This window comes from Dermochelys coriacea, chromosome 10, assembly GCF_009764565.3.
Source record: "Dermochelys coriacea isolate rDerCor1 chromosome 10, rDerCor1.pri.v4, whole genome shotgun sequence".
Taxonomy (NCBI): domain Eukaryota; kingdom Metazoa; phylum Chordata; order Testudines; family Dermochelyidae; genus Dermochelys; species Dermochelys coriacea.
Genome location: NC_050077.1, coordinates 66,964,510 through 66,985,117, shown reverse-complemented (window position 1 = coordinate 66,985,117; position 20,608 = coordinate 66,964,510). Strand labels below are relative to the sequence as shown.

At 41.8% G+C, this 20,608-nt stretch overlaps 1 protein-coding gene across 3 annotated transcripts; it reads right to left on the bottom strand.

Annotated features, from left to right (window-relative positions):
- Positions 1-176: 176 nt before the first annotated feature.
- HDC (histidine decarboxylase) lies at positions 177-11,951 on the bottom strand. 3 transcript variants are annotated; one of them, XM_038420461.2, is made up of 12 exons: positions 11,762-11,951; positions 9,889-10,061; positions 9,241-9,354; positions 7,769-7,891; positions 6,486-6,620; positions 5,489-5,632; positions 5,161-5,227; positions 4,104-4,266; positions 3,913-4,003; positions 2,344-2,442; positions 1,313-1,414; positions 177-1,113 (listed from the first exon to the last, which is right to left on the bottom strand). In XM_038420461.2, exons 1-12 carry the CDS (start codon positions 11,787-11,789, stop codon positions 367-369), a joined length of 1,986 nt encoding a protein of 661 aa, XP_038276389.1. In that variant the 5' UTR covers positions 11,790-11,951; the 3' UTR covers positions 177-366. The 3 variants fall into 3 exon arrangements, with proteins under 3 accessions (XP_038276389.1, XP_038276390.1, XP_038276391.1); XM_038420462.2 differs by lacking the exon at positions 9,241-9,354 and having other exon boundaries at positions 11,762-11,931; XM_038420463.2 differs by lacking the exon at positions 7,769-7,891 and having other exon boundaries at positions 11,762-11,930.
- Positions 11,952-20,608: the final 8,657 nt, after the last annotated feature.

Here is a 20,608-nt window from a genome sequence, read left to right as displayed (position 1 = left end):
ATTCAGAGCCGAGCTGCACCGCATGCATTCCCATTGAAGCCAGTGGGATTGCTCCTTGTTTAAACCAGCAACTAACCCAGATTGCTAGCTATGAACAGGCTTCTGGCAAAGCAGAAATTAACAATCCAAAATCTAATTCAAACCCCACCGCAGTCTGGAAGGAGGAGCTTTACAGAACAAGTTTAAGAGGTTTATTTGTCATTTTAATCAATAAATACACAGTGTTTTGCTTCAGTACAAGCACAGGACTTTTCTTAATGATCATTCACATTGTTTCTATATCGAACATGGGTAACAGGTAAGATTGCATATGAATAAGCAAATTTTGGTTCTCTTCCACCTGGGGAGGCCAATCTATTTCACCTGTTAAACAATTGCTTGCAGAGGACAGCAAGGCAGCTGAATGCCACACTGAATGCTGCATTCGGGAAAGCTAGGGACGCTGTAGAACTTGATTAGTTTTCTGAAGGCACTTTTTTTGAGCATCATGACCTCTTTGGGCAGTTTGGAAAGAATTTTATCACAGGGGTGAGAGCCATTTTTCTCAGAGGCTGCTGCCTTCGGGTGGCTGATGGTTGGCACACTGTTGCAGCTGAGGGAGCGGGCTGTCTTTTTCTTGTCTTGTACAGATAAGTAACTGAATAGGAAAGAGGATAATTTATGTTTGGTGACATCTGGGACATCTTCTGGAAAGCAGTCATCCAGAGGGTCCACTTGGGCTTCCAGGTGTTGACTGACCACACAAGTAGTGGGACTGACTGCTACCTTTTTAGGTTGCACTATTATCTTTCTGAAAGATACTTTGTGTTCTCCTACCTCCGTGTGAGACGGAAAAGTACCATGATCAGCAATAGGACTGGGGTTACTTATTATGTTGGGGATTTTGGCCCCATCAGCAGAGTTGCTGGGATGCAGCATGTAATGCTGGCTAATGATTTGGGCTGCAGTTTGTTGGATGATGTGCCAGTCTCGCAGAATGTCCTCTCTGGTTGTGAACTGAGACGTTACAGTAAAGCGGATGATGAACTTGTCACGAATGATAGCTGGAATTAGGAAGAGGCTGCCAGATTTACTCAGTTCTTTCAAGACCTTTTCTGTCAACCAATTAGGACCCTGTTTTAAAAATATATAAGAAGAAATATATATTACAGTGGACTTTGCATATTAGAGATCTACAACAGTCTGTAACAATTGCCAGTGATCTTGTTACATTCCTTCATATAACCCTTACCCATAGCAATCAAGCTGGGAGACATGATGCTGGCTACTGCTGATTCATTCCAGAATTAATACAAATAATCATCATCTTTACCTTTAAACGAAATACAACCAGTCCGAGGTGTCTCTTGGCAGGAATTTCAAAGAGGGGATCACTTCTGACCAAAGATTCAAAGTATTTAGCCATCTCAGTGCCCTGTAATTTAAAATTTTTTTTAAAGTGATTATTTCTCATGAATAACAAACAATGCATAAGATGCAAAATGAAGTAGATAAATAAAGCCAACTCCCCTCCGCAGCCACAACCCCACACACCTAATGCCAAAACACTGAGGTTCTCAGCTTTGCATAGTAATAAAGATTTCATTCAGTTGCCAAAATATCTGGCCTGATCATTCACAGCCTGATCCACAACCCACTGAAGTCAATGGAAAGATTGTGACTTTGATGGGTTGTGGATCAGACCCTTACAGATGAACCTTTTGGATATGTGTACAAAACTAGAACAGCTGGGCTTGGCTGGGGTTTTCTAGAGGAACGCTGGAGAATGGAATCTGTTCCCATGCTTCTGGGCTGTGGATCACCAGTAGAGACACTCCACAGCTGATGCTATATCATACTGTGGCTTCCTGTACTTAAACTCAGGGGTTTAGGCCTGTGGATTTGCATAGTTGTAGACACACTGACCATGAAGCCCCTCTTGCCTACTTCCAGAACTACCCCCACATTTTTCCTAAGAAAGCCTCTGTAGTGTCCTGCTTTGTGGAGTGCAGGGGGGTGTTGGATCCGCTTGCCAGGCCTCTCCATAGCTCACCCACTTCCCCACGGAGAGTGCTTTGTGTTTGTGGAGGATTGAAAAAAAGATTTTGTCTATATGCCCAATCCTGTAACCTTATTTAGGCAAAACTCCTAGCAAATCCAATGAGAATTTTGCCTCCCTAGGAACTACAGAGTCAAGATCTCAAACAGGCTAAAAGCAGCATACATTTTTCAATAGCATTCAGATTTATACAAACTTCATGTGCAAGAGGATCTCTGCTACCCAGCCTCAGAACTGTGTTTAATGGACTCAGATGCTGAAAAATAATATCAATATGTTAACACTTGTCCTGTTAATTCACATACATGTCTGACATGGGCTTGAAGCTTTTTCACCCCAAAGGAACGAATCACAAACCAGAGCTTCAAAGAGCGAAACCGACGACTCAGTGGAATTTGCCAGTGCTGTGAACAAAACAACAGCACATCAACAAGCTGAAAAAACAATTTTAGGGAGAGTCCCGCTTCAGCATAATAGAGTGTGGTCCTGCACCCCTCTTCCCATGTGAGTAACCCTTACTCAGACAAGGAGTTTGACCTGCATAAAAAAGACTGAGGAAATTGGCATAACAAACACTCATTAAAGGAAGATTCTGTGTAGTTATTTTCCCAGGTGTTCTGAAAAACCGTTATATTTTGGCTACTGCACTCAGATATTACAGTGGTTGGTGCCCTAGATGTGTCTAACTTTTTGTAAAAGATCACTAATTTTTATTATTCCAGTTCACAGTGCAGAGGGGGGTATAAACTGATTAAAGACCTAATTCAAGAAAACACTTAATATGATTAGTTCATCGCAGTTGAGGACAGCAATGCTTAACTTTAAGTCCTATTGACTTGTCCATGTGCTTAGCTGCTGTCCTGAAGAGGGACAAGGCCCAGATCAGGGCCTAAAGGATAAATGAGACTAGAAAAATTAGAAAAAGCAATGGCAGCCATCTAATGCGGGGACCAGACTACATTAAAAAAAAAAAAGAAGAAGAAACTATATCAAATAATCCACAAAACTACATGGGTCCAAATTAACCACCAGAGGGAGCAATGTATGCTAATTAAAGAAATAAGCTATACCTATACCAAGAAAGAAAACAATTGCCTTTTTCAGGAGCTTGATGAGCACATAGCTGAAACACTGGTCTTATAGAATATTATTTTGCAACATGGTATTCAGATTTAGTTAGCTAGATCTGAAATGATTTGCTTCTTAGCTCCCCACCATCACCACCACCAGCTGTATTTACAGCCCAATGAAGATTTAACATTTTATTATTTTACTGCTGTTTCAAATCAAGGAATTTCCATTGTTTACATGTTTTCCCATAACTATGTCATGTATCAGAATAATTGTTGTAGTTTAGAGTAGGAATAAGACAAACAGAATAAGCTCTGCAAACATGTAAGAACCCCATCCACTGGAACCGTTCTGACAATACGTTACATGGAAGTGACCTTTTTCTGGTTGAGGCAGTGGACTAGATCCTCAGCTGATGTCATTTAATGTAGCTCCAGTTAAGTTAATGGAGCTTTGCATCAACTGAAGATCTGGCTCAATTTCTCAGTACATGGACAAAAAAATTCCAGGGCAACAGAAGATTGTAATAGCCAGGTGATGTTTGACTAACCTAACTAGCGTCTATATTTATCGCTTCTATATTTGATCTAGAAGAGTTTCTGTGCAATTTTACTCTCAATGCAGGCTTACTGCCAGAGCTCCCTGATTTAAATTGTATTTACACTTCACTATGATTGTTTCTATACTCTGCATTAGAGATATTCTTATCACATGAAACAAGTTCCAGGAGTATTAGCAATCTGGCAATTTCTGTTCAAACATTTTGTAGGAAATATCAAGTATTGGTTCGGATAGCTACTTACCATGAAATCAATAGCAGCCCCTGAATTGGCATGTCTGAGGTAGAGGGGATTAACACTGAAGGTTTGCTGTAATTTGTATTTGTCTTTGACCCTATCAATAATAGAATGAATTGTGCTTAGTAAAAAAATTCCGTAGAGGAAGACCTTGCAATTTGTATGTTAGTTCCCTTTGCTTGTTTTGCTCTACTCACCAGAATGCAGTACAGTCAAAGTGAACCATCATCCATTTGGAAGGATTGAAAGTAAAAGAATCTGCATATTCAATGCCATCCAAAAATAATCGAAATTCAGGGCAGAGAAATGCGGTTCCAGCATAGGCAGCATCAATATGAAGCCAGAGTCCCTCAGCAGCACCTGGAGAAATAGAAAATATTCTGTGGGGGGTCATGGTGGCTCAATGGGTTAACATGTAGCTTTTCTGGAGAAGTAGGTTTAAATTTTGTTTAGGACACAAGAGAAAAGAGTTTGGAAGCCAGACAGACCAGTCCACCTCAAAGATGTTTCTACATCAAACACCTGGATCCACTGGAAAAGATTGGATTTGGATGGGCCCATCTCTACTCCACGACAGAACTTTGGCTAATCCTCCCCCCCTCTGTAAGGCAGCCTCTTAAAGTTTGAGGTCCTGTCATCTGTATTGATAGTGAGTGAAATTCCTCATCACATCCCCAAGACAAAGCCAGAGTCGGGGGATCGCAGCAGAATGGAATCCCCACCCAACCAATGGCAGTGTAAGAAGCAGCACCCGAGTCTCTCTGCACCCACTAGTCAGAACCTGGGCTGGAGTAGGATCCACGATCACTTCCCACTCCTTTGAAACATAGACCTGGTGACCACAATGATGTCCTGCCAGCCCCTACTTTCAAAATCTTTTCTAGACTGGGGTAAATGAAGCATGGACAAAGACCAATTCCACCTCCTGCAGAAGTTGTGGGGTACTCGTGCACACCCATTCTGTCACTGTTCCTCACAGGGCAGAACGCCTGTGGTTCTTTGGTATTGGGACATCCATGGAACCTCTGCTAGTGGGTGAATTTCATGCATTTTGAACAGGACATATTTTAATGGCTTAATTCAAATATTGCAGACATTAATGAAGAGATTCCCACTGACTCCAAAGGTCTTTCCATCAGGCCCTAAAAGGTCAGCTGAATAGTGGTTTCCTGTTTGCTCTTGGCGCCACAAAAAATCCCACACTTGCCTCCCTTTACTGCCTGTATAAGATCTTATGGTTAAAGAGATGCTTACAAATTGGACCCAGCTCTGATAGACTGTCAAAAGCGCAGACACCAGTTGTACCCAACGTCGCACAAACCTGGAAGAAAACAAAGGCTTGTCAAGATGGGATATTTAAATAATCTTTTTTGACCCACACATTCAAGAACTAATCAGGCTAAGAATTCAGTCAGAATGGAAATTGTACCTTCTTATTTGAATAGACCAAAGTGTAAATTATTCACATGTATTTCTACCTTGAATTATTTATTGTTTACCAGAGTAGCAAAGTGATTCAGACACATTTTTAAATGGACAATAACAATACACCAATATGTCAGTACCCGAAAGCAGAACTTACAAAGACAGGCACTAGGCCTTGGTTTCTGTCTTCTTCAATGGCTTTCTTCAGAGTTTCACCTCGGAGGGCAAAGTTCTCATCCACAGGCAGAAATTTCATCTTCACAAGAGCAATCAAACCAGCCTTTTCAACTGAGGAATGAGCCTAAAAGAACAGTAAAAGAAGAAAGTGTGAACCTACACAAGCCCAGCAAGTTGTGGGCGTTAGAAAGGAGAGGACAACAACAAAAGTTAGAGATGCAATAACGGTAATAATTTAAGTTAATAAACACTAAATAATTGTGTTTTACTATTCAGTCTTGTAAGTTCCGTTGAACCATTGGGTAATTTACAGTTATTTCATGGAAGTCGCATGCTCCAGTTATTTATTAATATTTCTAAAATGAAGTGATAGAGATCCATGCTGTAAGGTGTGCACCTCTTGCTTAACTTCAGATCCCGAAAGGACTACCTAGAAATACAGCTCCCTCACTCTATTCCCTTTTCTGGAGACGTAGGAAGGAGAGAACAGAAATGGGCTTTGCAGTGTGCCTAAGAGGATAGCAAATCTGTGCACAGATGAACCAAGGGAGAAGAGGAATTTCCAAAAACAAGGGGCCCTTACCAAGAACATCCCTCTCACTTATAGTGAGGGAGATCCAGCTTGAGCATCTATGCTATGGCAATATGTTTGTCCTGGGGAAACAGATGATCTCTCAGATGCTGCGCTCTGGATGGAGCACATGGGAGGTTTGGCCAATAATGGGAAGGAAGAAGGGCTAACTACAGGAGTGGAAGTCAGGTGAATGGGGATCTCTTAGTGCCACTGTGACCTTAAGAAAGGCACTTCACTTTGCTGTGACTCAGTTTCCCTCTCTGTAAAATGGGACTAACACCGCCCACCTCAGGGTTCATTCACAACAGCACAGTACTTTGACTACTGATATAAAATTGCAAAGTGTTATTATTCAATCTGATAACACAAGCTAATTTGTTTATTCATAACAGTGGGAACCTACCTGATCAGATGCATAAGCAACAAGACAGGAGTTCAGTGTGGATTCATCAGTATCCGTCTCTGAAACCTTCATTTCCAGAATTTTGTTTTTTCTCGCTGCTAGCAGAGCAATCAAAGTTGATTCACTAACAGTGCTCTGCAAAGAAATAGCTGCTTATTAATTGTAGAATATCCAAAAGTGTTTTCCTCCTTTCTTGCTAGTTTGTCATGGATTTGCTAAAGTCACTGAAGCAATCATCTTATCCACCCCCTATTTTATTTCCATCACAAGTTATTTCATGTGCAGGGGAACCCCACTGATTTTCTCCATCGTGCTACTGGTCTCTGTGGGCCAGCGTCAGAAAGTGATGCATTTTAAACGGTGTGTGCTTTGAATGAGCAGGAGAGCATTAACAAGAAGAAAGTACTATACATTTTCCTTTGGCTATAAAGTAGTATAATCCACAGAAATTATGGGCCTGATCAAGGCCCACTGAAATCAGTGGAAGTTTTTCCATTGACTTCAGTGAGCATTGGAGGAGGGCTTATGGAAGCAGTTAAAAATGCAGAGCCTGATCCTGAAATTCTTATACATTCAAAGTACAAAGGACTTGAAGTAAATGGGGCAGGGTTACTGGCATGAAGAAAGGTTTCTAGAGAAGTGTCCTCTATTCCCAGGTGGTTTCACATAATTTTGAAGCATACAAGGATGAGGTGAAATGAAGAAATCAGAAGGAAAAGTTATGTTGGCCTCATTTAGCAATAACACAGGTCCCAAGAGAAATAGCTCCTATTTGTAACTCAGGGACCCATTCTGCAATGGTTCTACATAAAAATTGGATTTTAAAATTACGGAATTTAACCAGTTTAAAGTTTCTCCTAATATATACCCTAAATCTCCCTTGCCGCAGATTAAGCCCATTGCCTTTGGTCCTACCTTCAATGGACATGGAGAACAACCGATCACCATCCTCTTTATAACAGCCCTTCACATATTTGAAGACTTATTAGGTTCCCTCTCAGTCTTCTTTTCTTTAGACAAAGATGCCTAGGGTTTTTTTAACCTTTCCTCATAGGTCAGGTTTTCTAAACTTTTTAACACTTTTGTTGCTTTCCTTGGACTCTCTCCAGTTTATCTACATCTCTCCTAAAATATGGCACCCAGAATTAGACACAGGATTCCTGGAAACTTTATCCCAGGTAAAAACTTCCACTGACTTCTAAAGGGAGTTTTGTTTGAGCAAAGGAATAGCCATTCTGAAGTGTGCAAATCAATTCTGCAAAACACCCACTGAGCTCTCCTACCTGTAATACCCCTCCTCCCTGGCTGTCTGGGTGATGGTGCAAGAACGGATCTGGAAGGCCCAGCATTTTCGCCAGCCAATCCATTACATTCATTTCCAGTTCTGTACAGGCTGGACTGGAGGCCTAGAAATTGGAATAAATAGATTCAGTCTGTTTTAATCCCTCTGATAGTAAACCTTCTGATAGTAACCGTCTGATAATAAACCTCATACCCTAGGCTTTCCTTAAGTGACAGTACTACAGGTTTTAAAATATCCATTACAGTAGGCTAGTTTGGATTTGACAAGGCATGGATTGCTGTGGTAACATTCATGTCCAGGGAAAATGGCAGGATATCCCATAATCCCCAAAAGAAGTTACTGACACTTCTCAGGTTTCAGAGTAGCAGCCATGTTAGTCTGTATTCGCAAAAAGAAAAGGAGTACTTGTGATACCTTAGAGACTAACAAATTTATTTGACACAAATTTATCTGACACTTCTGAGAGAGAAGCAATCGTCTATGGTTAAGATACTAGGCTGGGACTCAGGAGATCTGGATTCAATTCCACATCTGGCAAAGACTCTCTCTGTGACCTTAGGCATCTGTAAAATATGTTTAATAACATTTCCTTTCCCCCACCCTTGGTCTGTCTTGTCTGTTTAGATTGCAAACGCATTGGACAGCATCTAGTACAATGGGGCCCTGATCTCATCACTACTGCAATACACACAATAATTTTGACCACTTTTGCAACATGAGCCTCCATGCTGAGAAAAGGCGATCTCCAAACTCCCACTGACCTTGTCTAAAACAACATAAGCCCAAGGGACTTGACAGGGACTGTTACTAGAGGTTGCTATGCTACTTCCATATTAAGAGCAAAGAGGAACAGGAAGCGGGACCAGTGCCTTCCTAATGGTTGATTTTTGACATTTTGACATTCTTAGGGCTTTTCTATACTTGCAGGTTAGCACACATTAAGGTAGTTTAGTTTAGCCCCGGTTGGGTTAAGCTAAATAAGCACAAGGCTTTTACAGTTGCCAACCCTTCAGGATTGTCCTGGGGTCTCCAGGAATTAAAGATTAATCTTTAATTAAAGATTGTCATGTGATGAAACCTCCAGGAACACGTCCAACCAAAGTTAGCAACCCTATTTTTGTTCCAGATTAAGAGTATCCACACATGGAGTCATTTAGGAACAGTTAATCAGGAACAACTCTATACGTACACAAGCCCTTACTGGTGTATCATTCTTGTTCTTGCCGCCATTCATTGAAATTATTGCATCTAAAAACTGGAGATTCTTTTTTTTAAAGCAGTTTTATATTTTAGTTGTGCAAACAGCTTAAAATGGTTTGAACTAAATACATTAATTTATTGATTCATAGATTTTTAAAGCCAAAAGACACCGTTATGATCATCCGGTCTGGACTTCTGCATAACACAGACCAAGGAACAGCATTTCAAAACTATATAAAAATCAACATTTACCCATGTGAATCCCAAACAGTTAATAGCATCAGCCAGCATGTCCCCCAGCAGGGAAGGCCAGGAGGTAAGAGCTGGAAAGTAGGCATGCATATGTGGACTCTGCCAATGGACAACCTAGATCAGAGGATGCAGAGAAATTATATCCAGAACAATGTCACAAAAATCTGAACCAGCCATACAAATTAACGCAAAGTGATGGGAAAGACTCACAGCTCCCTGATGAAGATCTGAAAACAGCAAGTTTCAAACGTAACATCAACAGCAAAAGAGCATTGTCAAAAGATAGTAATATGCAGTAACTAGATAAACTCCAAACTAAGCCAGAAGTATTTATCTAAATTAAACATACAGCCATATATTTTCAAACAGGAAATAATGGTCCTCTGGCACCCATCCATGACAGTAACTTTATTTTTATTACATCAGATTATTCAGGGAGGCTTATAATTGTATTTTATGGAGTTTGCTGCAACAGTGACTTGTTGATTTCACCATTATTGAATTGTAATCCCACGGATCTTCTTCCCTGTTAGAATGCCTGTGCTAGTTAAAGTAGAGTTCACTATGAACTACTCATTCACAGGGTGCAGATATTCACACTGGATGGTAATGATACTTTCCTGATTCCGGTTCTACTCTAGTTCTTACCCCAGGCATAATAATCTTCTCAATGTCTCCGAAGATGTTGTCCCAGCTGTCTGGCTCTACAGGAGCACTGGCTGGCAACTGGGCTCTCATGTAACCAGGCTGCACATCTGGAGTCACCCGTCTCTCTCTCACGTTGCTCAGATACTGGCAAATGTAATCCACCATTTCTTTCCCTGGAAGAGGCAGGATGTGCCCTTTGAAGTCAGGCCATAAGAACAACGGCACACAGCAATTCACACATACTCTTTGCATGTGATAGGGCTCAATTATCAAACTGCTCAATACATAGCTGCAGTACCGAATACAAGAGCCATCAAGGCTTGGAAAACTCAACTGAGTACATTAAAAGAGCCATGTTTTCCCCATGTAAGTCACCTGCTTCTTGTACTGGATCTCACACATCTCCTGGGACCGACCCAGTGATGGCAAATCCTGAGTGATGGGCTTTGGCTTTCAACGGAACCAGTGGCATGCGTCCCCCCCAGGTACAGTGGCTGGAAACTCTAAAGTGCCTTGGTATCAACTCCCCTAACTCAAGAGCAGGTCAGAAAGACAAAGGAAATCCACTGATGTCTGTAAAAAGCTTAAAATGCCAACTACATTGAAACCTACACTAAGGACCCCTGTGTTTGGCAGTCGCTTCTTTTCAGTGACCATTTTAAAGTTGCCCCAGAGTTTCCAGTACAGATTGTTAGAATTCATTTAAAAATGCATCTCTACTCAGAAACTGACTTTGGCTAGTGCCTTAAGAGTTTGTTTAAGACTCTCTCTGCCCCCAGGAAGAACCCCCCTTGATAGCATTTTCTTGGCAATATACTTGTTTCCTTGCCCATATAATAAAAGATCACTATACTATCATCATGGTAATAGTTTCAATTGCTACACTTAGTTTATAACAGCGTTGTGGACCTTTACTCTCCTATTTCCCTAAGAACACACACAGTGCACACCACAGTTGAGATGCATTTGTGAAACAGCCTCCCGAAGGCAGAGGGATTCTGAATATTCCTCAAGAAGGAAAAGAGCCTTTTCTCTGGAAAAGGCAGGGAGCCCAGAGCCAGGAGACCTGGGTTCTGGTCCCAGCTCTCTCTGTCAGTGGGTCAGACATTTAACTTCTCTGTGCTTCCATGTCCCATCTGTAAAGTGGCCTAGAGCCCTTATAGCATATCTGTAAAAAGCTCTGAGATCACAGAGAAAGAGAATGTCGGTGTTAAGTAACAGATGGTATTTCTCAAGTGCCTTGTAACTTGGTGCAGGGTCTAATCACCGATGGCTATTCAGATAGTCTCAGCCTCAACTGAAATTGTCTGAAATGGTGTATTTCAGAGAAATAAAGATCATGCTCAATCCTTTCATAGTCCTCTCTCACTGTGTGCTGGTGAGGCACTATCCTGTCACTCCCTGAAAGCAATCATGTCTCTGGGTTCCTTCTCCACTTGCTAGACACTCTCACCTTTCTGCATCAGACATGGAGTGTGCCTGACTTTTAAACTATATGACATGTTTTAATGGGTCTGAGCTGTGCCCTGATTTACATCTCTGCAACCACACTGATATCAGCAGGGTTTCAGGGGTGTCAATGAGGCTGGCGGTTGGTCCACGGTACATAACACAACCCTCTCCCATAAGGTTATTCTAGACTGCAGGGCTATGGACCATTGCCGTAGGCTGCTGTAGTATTTTATTTATAACCGCAAGGAAATGAACTGACACAGAGCCATCCTCTGAAACTCATCTTTGGGGGGATATTCCACAGAACCCACCTGGACTGCCATGCACCACTCCGAGCCCCACAACAGTTCTTCTCCCTGCAAGAAAATGCCACCCACTTTGATAGCCTGGAGAGGCCCACAGGAAGATCTGCCTCACTCACCTCTCTGTCTGTATTCCCCTGGTTCCATGATGGCTCCTTCCAAAATCACCCCCTCCAATCTGAGCTGTGAATCTTCAGTTAGCTGCAGGCAGCGCTGTCCTCCTTCACTGCTGGCTGCTCATCCTTCAGCCTTTATACGGCTTTTTATCTGCCAGACCCACGCATTTCAGAAAAGGGTTAGCGTAGGCAAGTTAACATATGTATCTAACTCCTCCCCACTGTGATTCTCAGAGTGCATGTGTGTTTTCCCTGCACTCTTTTGATGTCTAAGATAATTTCCTCCAGATGATTTGTTTCTGCATTAACCCTTTTTACTATTGGGAATGCAGCTGGTGTTCAGTCTCTGTCAACAGCCACAGAGTAAATCACTCCCCATGAAATAAACCAGACACGCAATTTACAATTTGGGTGAGGATGCGAGTGACAAGGATGGTATCAAAAGCAGCCCAACACAGCATGGGGATAAATAAAAGCAGACTGAATCTTTTCCACATTGTCTGTGCCCACTGGGAATAGTCTCAGTGGCACTTACTTTCCTACCCAGCCTAGTATTGTTAAAACTTAGCATGTTACATCATGGGCTAGGCCAGTCTTTGATGGGCTACAGCAGACAATTGCATAGTAGCCCAATAGCCAGAAGCAGCGTTGCCAACTCTTGCAAGCCTTGAAATATTTGGTATTTTTCTTAAAGCTCCTGGAGGCATGAGGTGATGTGAGAGTCTCAGTTTTCTTTGGGGGGAAAAATTTTTATTAATGCTTACAGTTGGAAAGAAAAGCTTGAAAATCTGACCCAAGTGTACCCTAAAGCCTCAACAATGAGAAAGGAAATGAAAAGACCCCAACCTTCCTACCTACCATCCTTCCTTTCACAGTCTCATGATTTTGGGTGGCCTGCCTCATGGTTTGTAAATGGCTGGGGTTGGTAATACTGACAAATAATAAATGTGAGAAGGGACTGGATGTCTCGGAGTGGGGTGGGGGGAGAGGAGGGATTGCTGTGACAGTGGATTATAGAGGCTGAACCGGGCTGAGGCCAGTAGGAACCAAAATCATTACAGATAGCGATCTTGTGACCTCAGGGCCATATATTGGTGTAGTGCCATGAAATTCTGCATCCTGGTAAAGGCTGGACCCATGGAGGATAAGAGCCTGCTACTTACGGGCAGCTAACAATTACTGTTTTAATTCAAATTGGGTAGTTTGTGTGTTAAGCACTGAAGGGGTGGGATTATAGCTCCTTGGTGCGTGCCTATAGGAACCCCTGTTCAATACATATGTGCTAATGGAGGGGTTCTCCACTGAGTTCTAAGTGGTAAGCATCTACATTTACAAAAAGTCATCAGCACAGCCAGCAGCTTTGCTGGCAGACCCAGCACAGTGGCCAGGAATGGTGTGGTCCTTGGAGATCCAACTGCTCTTCCTACCTTCTCCTGCCTAGAGCTGGTCTCTCCAGAACAGGGCTGAGGCACATTGGCAGGGTGGAGTGGCAGGAAGCTCATACAGCTGCTGTCAGGTCTGCCATTTCTACAGACCAATAGAAGGCTCTGGTCTCCAGGGCTGTCAACCCTGCACTTTCCACCAACCCTGAAGATCACTCACAAAAGATACCAGAGGGTGGAAGCACAGAATAAAATAAGAAATCCATACATTGTTATGAGAATGGTTAAAGGATTTTGAAACCTTGTCTTTATAGTGATAGACGCAAGGAGCTCAATCTATTTAATTTAACAAGAAGAAGATTAAGTGGTGACTTGATTACAGTCTGTTAGAACCTATCAGGGGGAACAAATATTTAATAATGGGCTCTTCAGTCCAACTGAGAAAGGTACAACATGATCCAATGGCTGGAAGTTGAAGCTAGCCAAAATCAGACAGGAAATAAGCTCTGTTTTGGACTGTGTTTCTGTCGTCTAATAAACCTTCTGTTTTAGTGGCTGGCTGAGATTCACGGTGAATAGCAGAAAGTGGAGGGTGCGGGGCCCTGACTCCCACACACTCCGTGACAACTGGTGGCACTCCCCACTTCCTGTGATTCACCATGACTCTCAGCAGGTTTATTAGACAACACAGTCCAAAACAGAGCTTGTAGATACGGAAACCAGGACCACTCAGTCAGGTCCACCTGCTTTTCCCCAGCCAGCTCCAAACTGAAACCCCCTCCAGCAGTCTCACCAAGCCACATCCCCCAGCTCCTCCTCCAGCCTTTGTCCAGTTTCCCAGGCAGGGGATGTCACCTGGCTCCAACCCCCTCCTGGGCTCAGAATACATGCTCACACATCATCCCTCAAGTGAAGTCACACCCTGATATTCCACCACCATCCAGCACCAATGCAGACAGTACCAGTAAAACTCCCACGCAACATTCCCAGGTCAAAACTCCCCACTCCCTACTCCGTCACATAAGGCATAAAATTTTAACAGGGAGAATAATTAATCACTGGAACAGTTTACCAAGGATCATGGTGGATGCTCCATTATTGACAATTTTTAAATGAAGATTGGATATTTTTCTAAAAAGATCTGCTCTAGCAATATTTTGGGGATGTTCTATGGCCTGTGTTATATATCATTCTCATGCCCACCCCATGGACCAGACAACCCCTAGAGAGCTGAGCTGGGAGCATGCTGTATATCTGTTCTTGCCCTTCCCAGGTACGATGTGCTTGAGAACTTTTGCTTGGTCTAGTGTCCCCAGCATTCCATCAAGCACATCTCGGCCTTAATTTGGCCCTCAATATGGAACCATAATCAGCCCATGAGATCGCTCTCAAGAGACTCACCCCTTCCAACTTTATGGATCAGAACATCTCCTGGCCTGCCTTTGCCACTAGTGTATTTCCCGTTGTATTTTAATGTTGACTGCAAAGTCTTTTCTCCCCGGGAGTGCTTGCAGTTCCACACTATCACTAAGCAGTCCTGGACTGTACCTAGAATCTTACTTGAAATTGTCTTTGTTAAAAGGGAATAGTCCCATAGTGACAGATGGAAAAGGCAGAGGACTGGGTTTCAAAGAAGCTCGCCTTTCATGCCTGCTTAGTAGATGTACTAAATGGAAGCCTGGACACTTTGAAATAAAGAGAAGTTTCAAGTTAGTTTCCCCTCATGCAACCTATAGCATAACAACTCTGGGTATCTCTCAGAACCTCCGCTTCCAGTAGATATTTGATAAGGAACAGCAGTTTTGGAGATATGACAAAGTTTCTCTGAGAAATAATGATACAAATCAAGATATTGATATAGTGAAGGAAGGAACATTGATTCAAAGGCATTCACACCAGAAGCATGAAAGCAGCATATAAAAATATGCCAGAAATGTATTTATCTGCTATTAGCTCGTGAAAGAGCCTTTAGCAAATGAACGAACAAAAACTCTCACAACTAGAATTTGGGGAATGCTACAAAAACTTCATTTCTCTCTGCTCTGGCCAGAACAGCCTGAACAACAGAGAATTATAATGCAGATTAGTCAAGCTCCGAGAATAGCCCAAGATTCTTTGGATTGCATGCATGGAAATAACCCAGGTAATTGACAAGAAAACACACTGAGTTTCTTCTCACAGAGTCTCCTCCAAATTGTCCCCTTGGAATATGGGCTAGGAACTTGCCCTTCAGGAGAATAAACAGGGGAGACAGCCCACAAAATCCACAGATCCTGTGGAACTGCTGGAGGAAAGGGTCACTCCAATTCTATGGAGTCTCTGTGACTCTGCACTGCCTCCTATTGACCCTCTCTATGGTAGCACAGCTCCATTGATTCTGTGCCGCCAGGGCAACCACCACTTGCTGGCTGCCCCCAGAACTTCCCCCAGAGGATCCAGACTCAGTATGTATGTAAGGAACATCCACACCTTTAATAGGAACGGGGGAATGATGCAGAGAATTCCCATCCCACCACCTCTCTCAGCCCTAACCCAGGCTGAGGTATTTCTGTGGTAGCTATGAGCTCTGCAACTGCTTTGCTGGTGAGCAGAGCAGATAATCGTGCTCTGACCCCACTTAGACGTGCCTCCTCTGGGGCACTAAGTGCTGCTGGTAGTGCTAGCAGGCACCCCAATGCACTCAGCATCTCCAATAGCTGCTTTCTCACCATGAATCTCAAGGAGAGAAAGGAGCTACCTGAGCCCATAACACACCCATGCTTAAAGCGTCTGGCTCTAAAAGGATTTATTCCTTATTTCCAGTATTTACTACTGAAAACTAATGACAAAGGGGTATATGTTTGTACAGTTCCTAGCACAAGGGGTCCCTGATCCCTTACTGGGGCCTCAGGAGTCTAGCATAACAAACGAACAGCAGTCATTTCACTTACGTGATTGAATTATGGGCACATTTCCAAGAGACTGTATGTATTCCTTTATTTGTAATGCAGACAGCAAGATGGTCCAATAGTTGTGGTAATAACCTGAGATCTGGGTTTAATTCCTTGCTCTCCCACAGACTTCCTGTAGGCACATCACTTAGCAGCCTCTCCATGCTTCAGTTCCTCATCTGTAAAATGGGGAGACTAATATTTCCCCACCTCCCTGGGGTGTTGTGAGACTAAAAACATTAAATAGCATGAGGTGCTTTGAGACCTACTGATGAAAAAACACCATATAAGAGCTACGTATTACTATAAGAACCTATTCAGATCCACACACTTATAAAACCTTCCCAAATATTTTAAAAGGTTTTTAAACCATGTAAAGGCAGTATGTTAATTTTCTCTGATTCCAGATCTTATTATAAGCCTCCAACAAGTTTCTTTAATAAAGTGGGCTGCTGATTACATTTATGATTTCAACATGGAACAACAAACAGAGCAATATTTTACTCCAGCATGTTTTCGGACCTAGCCTACATGTAATAAATGATTCACATGACATTTATCTTACGTCTCTCACTCCAAAATGACACCGTGTGAACAAGCATTTTTCATTCAGTGTAGGAAAGAACAAATAGTAGGTCTTGTTCAGGACAGGTATAAGTTAGATAGATGATAATGAAATGCATATATAGCAAATATTATCTGCAGTAAACAACAATTCTCTGTTACAGTTACCTTGCACTCAAACTGATTTGGTTATAGACTAAGAAGGATGGACTATTTGCTCACAGGAAGCAGTGTGAATAGAAAAGCTTTTTTTTTTTTTTTTTTTTTTTTTTTAGTTATTTGCTAAATAGGTCTGTGTTGCCAAAGCCTTGGGAAACCCTCCATATGGACACAAATGTTTCCACTATCACTTTACAGGCTAGAGCTGAATTTGTTATCATTTCTAGGCGTTTACAATGATTAAACTGTATTTAAGTTATGCAAGATGCAAGGACATGGACGTTATTTTGATTGTGAAACAGTTCAATTGGAGCAGTGCCTAATCAACAGGTAACATTTCACTCTATTGCTGGGTTTCTATATTCTTTACTGATACTGTATCAGCTACCAATTCCAAAGAGACATGAAAATGTCACATACTCTCCAATTTCATGTTAAAAATAGTTTTTACCCAGTGCACAGGCTCCACACACAGTCCTATATGCCAATTAAGCATCAATTAAAGTTCAGTACTGCTCTTGAAAATAATTCTTGTAAAAATAGCATCATGGCAATCCATGTTTACTGTCTCAGGATGATTTCCAGGTCAAATTTTCTGAGTTTAACACATTCTTTTTCTAACTGCCAGCTCTACAAATTCAAACAAGGATCTGAAGAGGAAGCTGGGTGCCTTTTTTTATACATCATGAAGAACAAAGATTTCACAGTGTCATTTCCCTTCCTTCCTCATACATGTGTAATCTTTCTGTTGAAGACAGTTAGTGGCACCAGAGTGGGTCTGCACTGTTGCAACTAATTTGACCTTAGTCTTCTCTCCCTTGCTCAGCTGAAATTCAGGACTAATTCCATCAAGGTAATGGAGTGGATAAAATATTAGAATTTTTAAAAACAATATTTAAATGGAAAATATAAGCTGTCCATCAGCACATAGAGCAGCTCTGACTGGCTTGTGAAACTGATGGTGGGATGGAACAAGATGATGTGACAGTATGGCATATAAGCACATACAAGCTGTTTCTGAGTCCTGACCGGGAAGAGAGAAGACCAATGTGACTAAAGTAATCTGTGCTGAAGCCAAGTCTATAATCAAATTGACAAAGGTCAAGGAGATCAGAGGAATCTAGATATTGAGCATTTTCTTGCACATCCCATTTCAGCAATCTGAGTCAAAAATGGAACATGCAATAAAGGGTGAGAAATAGAAGTTACTTGTAACTGGAGTTCTTCAAGATGGACTCCGACACTCATGGGATGCGCTGGTGCAGTTTAGATGGTAGAACTGTCCTGTTAGAGTGCTCACATGCCCCTCCTATCCCTTTCTTCCAAGTTCTCAGCTGTTTCCACTGCTTCCTCAGACAATTTTAAAAGACCTGCGAAGAAGATGGAAAGGTAAGCAGGGAGTGTGTTTACACAGAATCCACTTTGAAGAACTGCAGTTCTTCTTTGATAGTCCTTGACATAGTCCTACTCAGGATAGTTTGGCAAGCAGTATTCCATGAACAGATGGTGGGACTTGGAGTCCTAATTTAATAGGGATGAAAGTCTTGGGAATAGTGTTTTGTAAAAGTATGACTAGAGCTCCATGTGGAAGCGTTACATCTCTCAACACAAAAGTAGTAGTCAATGCTCTGGTCGAGTGTGTTAGATTCAATCCTATATCCCTCTTCTATACATTGTCTAACCCACATAGAGCGTGACTGTGAAGAAATAGCATGACTTTTGTAGTTGTCAGTGTATCAAAAAAAGTTTAAGGGACTTTCAAAATTCTTTAGTCTTATTAAGATAAGCTTAAACGCTCTTTCAATGAGTCTTTGAGGAATCAATCATCTTGATAAGACTAAACAAAAATTCAGTGTGGTCTAAAATACACTGCTGTAGGCATTAGAAGGGAAATGATCTTGCCCCACTGTTACAGAAATATTTGCAATGATACAATCTCATAGAAATATGCATCCTTTAGATTCTAAGCCGCAAACAAATCTAGGGTTGAAAGGCAGGCAATTACTAAATGCTAACGTCAACATATGGAAACGGAACTTTGTGATATAAGCTTGCTCAAGTCCAATATTGTACAAAGACCTCCATCTTTCTTTGGTATCAGGAAATATCTGGAATAAAAGCTCTAATTCATGAACTCCCGTAATAACGCTGCCATTGCTCCTAACTGTAGCAGAGAGTGAATTTCTGATCTTAACATGCTTTCATAACAGAAGTCCCAGAATAGGAAAGTGTTGAGAGAAGGAAGGATTTTGAACTGAATGGGATTGCCTTTTTCTATCATCTCTAGAATCCATTAGTCCAATGCAATAAATTCCATGGGCTGATGAAACAGGAAAGCCAGTTTCCAAAGGATGGGGAGGAAAGTTCATTGCCTATTAGTCTGAAGGTCTTGATCTTATTTCAAACTTGAGGCCTGACATTTAGAAGAGAAGCTGAAGCTGAATAATATTTTGCTCTCACTTGAGGCTGAGGTTGAAAGGAGGAAGGTGATTACTGTTGTGGATGTTTTTTCTGAACATAGTAAGACAACAAAGATGGAGGATAAAACTCTGTTGGTAGCTAAAAAATGATCCAGGGATTCCTCTTTCATAAGGTTGAAAGAGACCCAAAGATCTTGCTCTGGATCATGTTTAATCTTTTCCAATATTTCATCCACCATCTTACTAAATAGCCCATTGGCTTTCAATGGGAAGAGTCTCTATTTTAGATTTCATTTCAGGAGGAAGAGTAGAAGACTTCAGTGATACATGTCTATAGAGTAACATAACAGAGGTGTTGCTCTCACTGCAAAACAATGAAAGAAGCTCTGAGTGCACATTTTGACATTGTCTGGCTTTCAGTTATTAAAGCATTCATCAATTTATGTTGGTCCTCTGAACAAGGGGGTAATCTTGTGAGATTAATCCCAATCCAAAACTTTAGTCTTTGGTTTAGGATCCATTAGTCTCGGCTCCTCTTCTGACAGATCCAAGGAGTCTCCCAATTATGATTTAATTTCAGCAATCAGAGCCATCTCATCCTGCAGTATCTTCTTCTTCTTCAGAACTGAGAGAGTCAGACCCAATGACTTCTATCATGGTTTGGCTCTTACCTTAGTGGCTGACACAGGCTTCGGTGGTAAGTGCTTAAAAGTCTGATCCAATGACTTGGGAATGGATCCTGGAGCTGAGACTTGTACCTTTAACAAAACAGTCTTTTTCTTAGACTCAGAAGTATCTGAAGCCAATACTGGCCTTTCTTCCTTAAAATCAGATCCTTTAGCGGTACTGGATCCAGGAAGCTTTGCACCGCAAGCTTCTAGAAGGAATAAAGATTGTAGCCAGTTCTGCTATTCTTTGTGTGCTTGCAAGGTGAAGGTGCTGCAGACACAGCATCTCAAACAAGAGTGGCTCTCACCAAGACAAACTAGGCATCTAGGATGAGCATTCAATGCCAAGACCACCTCTGGAGAAGATGCACCTTTTAAAACCAAGTCTCTTCAACTTTGGATCCACCATGGAACTGGTAAATGAAACTAATGATCTCTCAGTAATTTTTCTAAACCACTAAGGTAACTTAATCTAAGGCTAAACGAAATAATAAACCGTAACTATACTAAGCTAAGATACTACTAAGCAATGGATCCAGAGAGGTTTGTGTCCATCTGCTGCTATGGTTGGAAGGAACTGAGTCAGCAAACAGTACCATGCCCCCTATTCTAGCCTTGCCCTCAGAACATTCGAAACAGTGAAGAGAGGGGTAGGAAGGGCGTGTGAGTGCTCTAAAGAGGAATGCTATGAGAAAGTTCCACTGTCTAAAATGGTGCATCCCATGAG

Bases quoted from the DNA above. Each gene is read 5' to 3' on its own strand.
- HDC (XM_038420461.2), bottom strand. From the start codon at position 11,789: ATGGAACCAGGGGAATACAGACAGAGAG. The intron at 9,355-9,888 runs GTAAGAACTAGA...CCTCTGATCTAG, and splicing joins AGAAGATTATTATGCCTGGG to GTTGTCCATTGGCAGAGTCC. The intron at 4,267-5,160 runs GTAAGCATCTCT...CTATTTCTCCAG, and splicing joins ATCAGAGCTGGGTCCAATTT to GTGCTGCTGAGGGACTCTGG.